We start from the raw sequence: 10,584 nt of genomic DNA, 5'->3' as shown, positions 1-10,584 counted from the left end.
TGCTAGTTCGACTTTCCTCAAGACTATTTTTAAAACTAGCAAGATACACTTGTTTGCATACCAATTTAGTTTAGAAATACGCCAAACGAGAGATCTAGCTGGGTTTTGGTTGAGTACTGATGCAAAACCAACTTTCTAAGTAAATGAGCTTATTCTGGGGTTTTGTGGGTTAGGTATTTTGTTCATAGTCACACCACTCTCGTTTGAACGGTCGTGTTCCTGTTCTGGCGTAATTATTCCGGTGAGTCTACACCAAAGGGAAGCACTGGACTCGAGTTTCGCTCTTATTAGAGCTCATCAGCAGTGCACGCCAATGGGCGTGCCGGGATTGGAACCCCGGACATCTGACATGCGAGGCGAGCGTGCAACCACTACCCCACCAAAGCACGTTGAACGCATCTGAGTTTTCACGCCTGAACAGACGAACGTGTTCATACTTGACCGATGCGATTGGTGTGCCCGACTGACCGAACGACGACCCAGTAACTGTCTCGGTTCTGACAATCGATTGATCCGCCAGTCAGGACTTCCCAGCCAGGTAGCGTGACAAACGCTTGAAACCCACTGGTCAACATTTTGATTGCAGTTTTGGGGTTTTGTGGGATAGGTATTTTGTTCAAATCCCGACACGGCCATTGGATATGCACTGCTGATTAGCTCTAATCAGAGCGAAACTCGAGTCCATTGTTCGCTTTGGTGAACATAAATGAGTCTAGTTCGCTGATTTCGCGCTGACGGAAACTTGAGAAATGCGCCAAACTGATGGGCCTTTAGAGGAACAAAAGCGGTCATGATTTTTGGAGAATGTCAGCAAACTTTAGAGTAGTGTAGTACGTTTATATCGGTAAATATCTTTGCCCATTTTATCCTCGCACCAGATAAAGAAAATTCTCAGACGTTGAGCACCAAGTATTTGCAGCTTTGCGTCATAGCATAATGAGACAGCTTCGTGTTTCCACTAAACTCTGCAGCCAACGTTCTACCTCGGATGCAACATCGGGTTACGCGTGTCTGTGTGGTTGTCTAAACTTTCCAGAACCTAATTGTGTTCATTCTATGTGGACGAACTAAACGGTGTTGTCGTTAGACACCGTTATCTATCAAAAATAATGCAGATGTTGTTTCCGCCACTATTATGTGCCTATTCTATAACGGTTTGCCCTCTGATTCTTACCTAGCTTACGAGAAAATAAACGAAACATACCTTTCTCGACTGACGTCTACTGTCTGTGAGATTTGGCTGTTTCCCAGACTCAATCAAACAAAATGCTTGATACAAATCTTGAATTAGTCATATGTTTGGAACTCAAAATTGATTGACATGCATGAGCACACCGTAGTGTTCAGCGATCCGCGTTTTGGCAACTGTCTTGAAAAAATTTCATCTAATTTTCTACCTCACCTCGTAAACTTGTTAAAGCAATCAAATCAATCAAGACGTCTAGAGACAGACTTGGAGAAAAGGTGAACAGAATATCAGAATGATTGACCAGTTTATGGAAACGTTCGTTTCAATTCAACGACTGTCTTGACAGGATGTGCTTCAATTGGTTACAGTAAAACTGGTGTGTTAAAGATGTAGGAAACAGAGTTTTCTAACCAGTTTGGAGTGAGCATTTCATCGAACAAAAGCCCACCGATTAGATATATTGATGAACGATGCAACTGTTGTTTAAAGGCATTATTTATTTGACGTTATTGTAAAAGCCATATGAAAAATATTCACGATACAGGGCCTGTTATCTTGCATGACAAAGCTCTCTAACAACACGATGGCTTCGTGGCGAGTGATTCGTCTCTAATTCTGTCAAAGTTTCGATAGTATCAATTAAATCAACGATCGTATAATAATAAGAAACACTATATAAACATTGTTGGTAGTGTGAGGAGATTTGGGATTTTTGTGGAGATTATGTCCTGTAAGTGAAGCCAATCGATGCTGAAAAGCCGAGAAGCACTGTACAGCTGTTTCATCCTTATTGGGAATCATCAGCAGTGCGCATCTGACGAAACTCCGAAGAGTCTCGAACCCGCGACCTCCCGGCTAGTAGTTTGAACTCCTAATAAAATCCATTACAGCGACTCGGTTGGCCAGTTTTACAGTAGCCAACTTACTATTCCACGACATTACTAGTTCACATGCAAGTCAAACTGTAGAGATTTCGTCCTGTAAGGGAAGCCAATCTATTCTTCTCGGCTTTTCAGCATAGATGGGCTTCACTTACAGGATGAAATCTCCAAAAAATCCCTAATCTCCTCACGCTACCAACAATATATACGTAGCTCAGTGGAAGAATAAACTTCACCTCATCCTTCATTCACGGGACCCTCTATCTGAGAAGTCGTTGCTCGAGGAGCAAGTCAACACGTGTGAGCGCGTGATGTGGATGGATGAACGAAATCTCCACAAAAATCCCAAATTTCCTCACATTATCAACAATTCTCTAATATTTTATCTGGGTTTTTGCCTGACCCCTGGAAATACTTATGGTTATGCTGAAAATGCTGTTTAGGTTGCGTTAGGACAAGCCTGTTTATTTGATCGAATTTCACAGTGGCTGAGTATGGTCCGATATAGCATTCCACATGTTACTCATGGGACCAGGTTCAGGAACTCAAGACTACGGAAATTTTTGGATCACTAGACTCACCGGTTTGTCAATGCTCCGTCCCAGTCGGATTGGATAATAAAGTCCTAAACTTGACTCGCCATAAATGAAGACACTAACTCTAGGAAGCCACGATTCAGCTTCGAATCAGGCATGAATAATTTGAGGTTTGGGATACGTGAGTTGATTATGATTGAGTATTGAACCGGGGATTTTACTTCAAGAGGACTTTAAAGCCATCCGCTCTGTAGTGTAGCTGTAATTTACACAGTCAGAGAGATCTTATTCAAGCGTAACGAATGTCTTCAAACAGCTAGTGCTCCGCATATTGCTGGTGAAAGGAAGAAGGCCTTCGCTGTGGAGTTATTTATTGGGAAATGCCAACTGGCCGGTTACAGACCATTGAACAGGGAAGCAAAATTCTAATTTGCATCTTATTTACAAAAACTGGACATCTTTCTTCTCCTGAACATGTCTTCTTGAACTTTCCTGAAGATTCAATGACTCCAATCATTCCTCGCAAATTGAATCCACGAATTCCGCAACAGATTCCCCCTTTCCAAAGAACGCAAAGCGGAATTCCAAGAACAATACATACTACTCGCGTGCCTCCCCATCAGTAGTATCACCGTTACACTGGTATTGAAAGGAGCGCAGCCTTGACATCGAAATGATTCCTAGTCCGATGAGGAAGTCCTTTTTTGGGCGTAATGACCGTTAGTACTGAAAGGAACGCAGCCTTGACATGGAAATGATGAGGAAGTCCTTTTTTGGGCGTAATGACAAAGTTCACATGCAGTACACTAATGTTATATCTGTAACCCTATAAAAATTATTCTGGCTCAGATGAGTACACCCGACGAATACCAGTGCCATCAGCTTGAGATGACACACTAAACTGTAAGTGGGTCACGCAGAAACGATCATTTACCTACATTTTCCGTATTTCTGCAACATCCTAGTTTGAAGCAGACTTTGCATACAACGGTCTAAAGCATAGCTGGACGTTTTAATTTCAAATTAATGCACTCTCTAAGTATCAAAATAAAATTCTTGTTCACAATTATTCTATGCACTCCGTTGTCAAAATCTCGGCCAAAGTAACTTGAGAGAATGTCTCCCGAATATTATTTAAGCTAGGCAGGGTGTTTCCGGCAAATTTAATTTGCAGTTTGGGGGCTTATCGTTCCTCAACGGTGGAATAGTAGGTTATAATGTAATTACGCGATAATCTTATTTACTCTTGTACGTAGGTAACTCATTGCGAATTTTTGAAAGACAGTTTTTACTGATTATTCCTTCGTCTCTTTTTGTTACCACAATAATGTAGTTCATCTTTCCCGTCACACCGACCCCGATTTTTGCATTTTTGTTTGTCTTTGGTTGGTGACCTCGTTGTTGGTAGTTTGGTATGGTATCACCTGCAAATTGCACAGAGTGTTTTTATGTTTTAACGGGACTTTAAGCCATCTCGAACGTCTCCTTTCGCGAGTTTCGCTAGTTTAAAACTGTTTCCAACCACGTCTGACATTGGAATAAGTCAACAACTCTTTGGGCGTGTTAGATGGGTTGAAAGTGCCAAAATGAAATGCCACTTTATGTGAGCGCTGGGAGTTTAAATAATCAGGTAGATAAATGTTTTAGAGTTTTGTTCAAAACCATTATCTGGACAATAGACAGACTGAGATATGGTTTTCATTAAGAAGCTTCACGATGCATGCGGTAAAATTCACTCTCAGTACGTCAGCACCAGCTATGGAGACCGTAATAATGGATAACCATGTATATTGATAGGGATGTCGACAAGGGACAGAATGCAAGGTAGCGTCCATAGAACCAGTCAAATTTAGAGTAGTGTTAAACACTTTCCCGGGGATTCAAATCGATGTAACGTTGCCTTATTTATCGAAACGTGTACCTTAGGCCGCGAGAGATAAAAAAATTTGCGCACCAAGTTGAATATCACAGGAAACACCTCTGCATCCCGGCTGAATTTCTCTTCTGTGGTGTTTTTTCAGTCGGATCTGTTGGGTATACAACCAGCAGCGGTAGAGTTTCAAGATGAAAGCTACTCAAAGGATTCCTGAAAACTCTTTGAGAGCCCACGATCGGTTTTGCAATTCTTGGAGCTCATTGGCACGCAAAGGTTCACCAAGAATCAAGGTTCGCCCTTACCTGCTCAACACAAAGGAGGATTCCTGAAACTCTTTGAGAGCCCACGATCGGTTTTGCAATTCTTGGAGCTCATTGGTACGCAAAGGTTCACCAAGAATCAAGGTCCGCCCTTACCTGCTCAACACAAAGGAGGGCAAAGCATAGTGTGCGCTGTTAAACAGTTCTAAGTACATTTTCATTGAGGAGAAGACTCACAAGTTTGCTGAAAACTCCTCGCCCATGTTAAGGCTCATCAGGCAAGCGCCGTCAACCCGTCAACTTTATGTTCTACTTGAACCCAAATTGGTCTGTTTGATAAATATACAGTCATTTCCGCGGGATACTTGAGTAATTCACTAGTTTAAAATGCTATTAAACCGAATGCGCTGCACACAAGCCGCCTCATGTTTCAGTTGGCACGATATCTGAGATATCGCAGTATATGTTCACAAGGAAAACTACTCACGAGGTTCATGCACAACTCAAGGTTGACAAAAACTCAAGGAACTAGCCTAGCTTGTGAGCCCCAAGAAGGACGAAACCGCTCATGGGCTATTGAAGAGTTTTCAGCAACCTTGTGAGTAGTTTCCTTTATAAGAGTGGAAACGTTTTGACTGCTTTGCATCGCATACCTTTATTTCAGCTTGACCACAAACGCGTTTTGCGGTTTATCATCAGTGCTAACATTAGTATATTTACGACTGGTAATGGTTACCCCCCGCTTCGGTTACATAAGGTATATCTTATATTGTCCTCTTATTCTTAACTGGAAGAAAGATATTAGTTACTCACTAAACGGTAGACATGGCTGGTTTCTGTGAGGGTCACACCTGAGCTACCGTTGATCCCTAAACCTCGCCGGCTTGGCTATTTTTCGCACAGAATCTATCTGATCAACTCATTATACGTGGCGCTGTAGGCACTATAAGTAGTGGAAAGTCAAAGAGAATTGGATAACCGCGGAGGAACATCTAGCATTAGATTTCTGCAACTCAATGGACTAACAACCTTGATGGCAGACGAAACCGGCTCTTCTGGTGGGGCGGAAAATGAAAATTGTCTAATAAATTGTTCCGAAACAGCTTGTCTCGTTGTTATAGTGAGTGCTAGTGACTCATACAACACAGCTAGTTTATGTGATTAGGTGAACTGCTCTGCAGAAAATAAATCTCCGTTCAGGTAGGTCAACGTTCTTGGCACTCCTGGTCCGAAAAAGGTAGCTAGCTGGGAGAAAACGGACACAAAACCTAAGTACAACTGGGCGGTGGTATTCAACCGGAGAAAGCGAAGGCTGTCCACCACGCAGAACACATCATGTGGAAAACAACTGATCTCGTTTCATCACATGAATCCACGTATGCATGAATACATCCCAGCTTGCATGGGCATGCTTTTGCTTGGGTGCGGAAAATAAACCTTAGTAGCTTGCGCGACCCTGAAAATTGTAGGCGTATTTTCAGTTACTGTGCAATGTACACTTTAATTTCTAACGGAAATGTTTCCATTGCATTAGCTGTAATCTGAAAATTCACCCCCAATAGTCGAGCGTCTAGTTTTGTGCCAGTTGCTCGAATTCTTTTGTACCTAACTGTGAATGTGAGGCCACATAAGGCAGCTATTCTTATTATGTTAAGTTGGGGATGTGGAGTCTGGTCGTTGGCTTGTTCGCTGAGCTGGGCAATTTGATCGCAAACGTTTCATCACCAATCGAGGTGACATCATCAGTGCGTTATTGGGGAGCGTAGTTGTGCGTGGCGGTGGGTTAGTGGTTGTGCGTTGGGTAGTGTTACGTGTGTGTTACTATACGTGCTGGTAGCCGGGGTTGACCTTAGCATACGGAGACACGCGACACGGAAGAGAATTTCTGGAAGCATGGTACTCCACGGCGGATTTGATCAACCGGTGCATCAGACTGGATCCAATTTACGCACCCCTACGTGCAAAAGACCAACATCTCAACCGGAACACTCAAGGAGTGGATAACCATGTATATTGATAGGGATGTCGACAAGGGACAGAATGAAAGGTAGCGTCCATAGAACCAGTCAAATTTAGAGTAGTGTTAAACACTTTCCCGGGGATTCAAATCGATGTAACGTTGCCTTATTTATCGAAACGTGTACCTTAGGCCGCGAGAGATAAAAAAATTTGCGCACCATGTTGAATATCACAGGAAACACCTCTGCATCCCGGCTGAATTTCTCTTCTGTGGTGTTTTTTCAGTCGGATCTGTTGGGTATACAACCAGCAGCGGTAGAGTTTCAAGATGAAAGCTACTCACAGGATTCCTGAAAACTCTTTGAGAGCCCACGATCGGTTTTGCAATTCTTGGAGCTCATTGGCACGCAAAGGTTCACCAAGAATCAAGGTCCGCCCTTACCTGCTCAACACAAAGGAGAGCAAAGCATAGTGTGCGCTGTTAAACAGTTCTAAGTACATTTTCATTGAGGAGAAGACTCATAAGTTTGCTGAAAACTCCTCGCCCATGTTAAGGCTCATCAGGTAAGCGCCGTCAACCCGTCAACTTTATGTTCACTTGAACCCAAATTGGTCTGTTTGATAAATATACAGTCATTTCCGCGGGATACTTGAGTAATTCACTAGTTTAAAATGCTATTAAACCGAATGCGCTGCACACAAGCCGCCTCATGTTTCAGTTGGCACGATATCTGAGATATCGCAGTATATGTTCACAAGGAAAACTACTCACGAGGTTCATGTACAACTCAAGGTTGACGAAAACTCAAGGAACTAGCCTAGCTTGTGAGCCCCAAGAAGGACGAAACCGCTCATGGGCTATTGAAGAGTTTTGAGCAACCTTGCTGGTAGTTTCCTTCATGAAAATATTCTGCGATATCTCGAATATTGTACCAACTGAGACATGAGGTGGTCTTTGTACAGCACAGTTGAAGGATATCATAAATGAGGAATTTACTTGGGGTTCTCGAAAGAACCAGATCAATGTGCAAATGAGTGTATCTGTCGAAGTTTTCAGTAAACTTGTGAGCAATCGACCTCAACACGTCCTCTCACATGCGCATCTTAGTTTTCTACCATTAGACTGCCATTATTTGCCACAGTCGGAAAAAACACATTTCGCTGATTTATGCCGCAACGCCCTCGGATGTCTGTGCATTCGAGTGAAAATTTACCGCATGAAAATATACTGCGATATCTCGAATATCGTGTCAACTGAGTCATGGGGAGACCTGTGTGCAGCACATTTAGTTGTAGAATATCATTACCGAGAGATTCAGTTGAGTCTCGTGAAAACCAAAAAGATTTGCAAAGGAGTGTATTTCTCGAAAAACGCCCAATTTGTGTTCAAGTAGAACATAAGGTTGAGGGGGCAAAACCGGTCGTGGGCTGTCGAAGAGTTTTCGGCAACCTTGTGCGTAGTGTAATACTCCGTTGAAATTTGTCCTGGTTTTTGTGCGGTGGGCTTTGGATGTCTAGCCAAAAAAATTATTTTATCTATTTGCCTGTCGACGTTGCGACTCCCTAGAAGGACAAAACTTCTCCTTAGGAGTAAGTAGAGAATACTGAGACACGTTTCTGTGCACATGATATGCGCAAGCAAAATCTCAACCTACCCAGTCCCTATTTCCAAGGACCCCCAGGTTGCACTTTGTACCATTCAACACATGAAAAATTAGTGACCACAAATAATTTGTTACCACTGGTACTAACCGGTAGTGGACACTTGTCCAGCCCGATAAAAATGGGCATATTGAAATTAATGATGACCGACATCGAGCGTGGACCGGCGAGGTGGGTGACGCAACCAGCAGACAGTCAAAACCAGTTTGATTACCGCAGAAGCAGACTGCACGATAATGCCCGTAATGCGATTAACGTTACCGCAATGATAAACGGCATTCGTTATCAATACACTTAAACTTAGCCTGAATGCAAAAAGACCAACTGTCGGGTTTGAATAATGTGTGAAACTAACAAGACCGCACGCTTATTCCAATCAGCATTCTGACAATCAAAACGGCTGTGGTGGCTTTTTATAAACTAACGTCATTATCTCTTTTGCATACCGATTTGCAGCTTTTTTTGACAGAATGGGACTCATTCAATACCAGAGGCAGGGACGGTTGATTGGGAAAGCAGAGCTCGGCCAGGATTTCTCAGAGTGGAGAAATGTCCGTGGAACCATCGAGGACAATTAGATTTCAATCTGTGAGAGTGATATTTATTCCATGGGATAAGGAGGCTGGTAAACAGCGTTGATAAGCGACACCGAGTAATTACCGAGGGATTACCGGATATAATTTGCGTTAATGTACTTGGCTCATTTGGAAAATCGGTGGTTTGGAGATAATAACCATAGATTTGTTTGACTGTCCCGGTAGATTGTGGTATTCTGGGCACAGTCTGTTGATGACATTTTGACTGAAAGTGGTCGAAATATCAAACACAGCCCATTTTCACATTTGAAAAGATACAAATTACGAACTTTCTGCAGACTCTAATTCACGTTTAAATCAAACTAAACGATTTCGGACGCAAAAGTTGGATGGCTAACTGGAGGAAAATACCGAAAGCATTTTCTTACATTTGGGAGGTAAATCACACAAAAAGCGGCGAAGTTAATACAGATAAGGTGACAGTATTAGTGCAAAGAAGGCCTTCGCTCCGGAGTTATTTAATGGAGAACACTAACTGAACACCTACAGACTATTGGACAGGGAAGGGAAAATCTCATATGCATCTTGTTTACAAAACTGAATATCCATCTTCTTCTTGAGTGCGTCTTCTTAAACTTTCCTGGATATTCGTTGACCGTTTCTCAACCGCGAGCAAATCCAAACCCACAAACTCCGTAATAGATCTCAATTTTCAAGAGACGCAAATCGGATTTACGAGAAAACATACTACTCACATGCCCCATCAGTAGTATCCACCGTTACACTGCTAGTAGTGTGAATCGATCCAGAATAATCTCACGAACTCGGTTAATAAATTGTAGGCTGTTTCGCTCAGTTAGCAATCCGTTGAACAGTGATGAACCAGGAAACGTTGTAAAGTGGAGCAATTTCTCATAGCATACGTTTAACAGACTACATTCCACGCAACCCCAGGGTATGGTTTCACCAGGTGGAGTCCGTTTTTACTACCCGACGCACCACTTCCCAAGCCACGCGATTTTCCTATGTTGTCCAGCATCTTCCTTTTGATGTAGCAACAGAGGTGGATGATCTGTTGAAAGATATTCCCAAGGAAAATCCTTATGACGCCCTTCTAGTGGCCGTCATAAGTAGGACAGGGAAGTCAGAAAACAAAATGCTACGGGATTTATTCACCACTGTCGAACTCGGGGACAGATCGCCATCACAACTGTTTCGCCGCATGCGGCCATTAGCTAGCGATGGGAATCACGGCCCAACTATGGCTCGACAAACTTCCACCCTCCATGCCCCACGTCATCAGCGCTTTCGTTGATGACCACAGCTTGGAGCAGCTAGCACACATGGCGGACAACATCCACGAAACTTACCACAGTGACCCCGTAAACTCCGTCTCCCACCCTGCACCCATTACTTCTAATTCAGTTTGTGAAACGCTGCGCGGGATCTTGTTCAGACCAACGGCTGGAAAACCATCAAGAAACTGACAATCGTTTTCAAATCAGAGCCTGGAATGTCATTTTTTTAAAAAAGGGCAATCTTGATATTGAGGTCCCTGAGATGCTGTGTATCTGTTAGATTATCTGTCCACAATCAGATGAGGAATGACACAGTTAGAGACTTTGGAGTACCACTGTGAGACTGGTACAAAATTCTGAAAACTCGAGGAAGTCTTCGTTCACCCA

The 10,584-nt window shown here is 42.9% G+C and overlaps 1 protein-coding gene across 1 annotated transcript in view; it reads left to right on the top strand.

Moving 5' to 3' along the window:
• T265_04610 (hypothetical protein) overlaps window positions 1-10,214 on the top strand; it is a gene marked incomplete at both ends in the record, with an annotated part of 11,312 nt that extends 1,098 nt beyond the window's left edge. Inside the window, 7 exons of the mRNA XM_009169392.1 lie at window positions 189-388; window positions 422-538; window positions 6,580-6,750; window positions 7,198-7,265; window positions 9,427-9,594; window positions 9,617-9,694; window positions 9,818-10,214. Coding sequence (XP_009167656.1) covers window positions 189-388; window positions 422-538; window positions 6,580-6,750; window positions 7,198-7,265; window positions 9,427-9,594; window positions 9,617-9,694; window positions 9,818-10,214 — 1,199 coding nt within the window. The remainder of the gene's footprint in view (window positions 1-188; window positions 389-421; window positions 539-6,579; window positions 6,751-7,197; window positions 7,266-9,426; window positions 9,595-9,616; window positions 9,695-9,817) is intronic.
• Window positions 10,215-10,584: the final 370 nt, after the last annotated feature.

The sequence above is a fragment of the Opisthorchis viverrini genome (assembly GCF_000715545.1).
Source record: "Opisthorchis viverrini unplaced genomic scaffold opera_v5_78, whole genome shotgun sequence".
Taxonomy (NCBI): domain Eukaryota; kingdom Metazoa; phylum Platyhelminthes; class Trematoda; order Opisthorchiida; family Opisthorchiidae; genus Opisthorchis; species Opisthorchis viverrini.
Note: the sequence above shows the minus strand (reverse complement) of the source record. Positions and strands in the feature narration are given on the sequence as shown.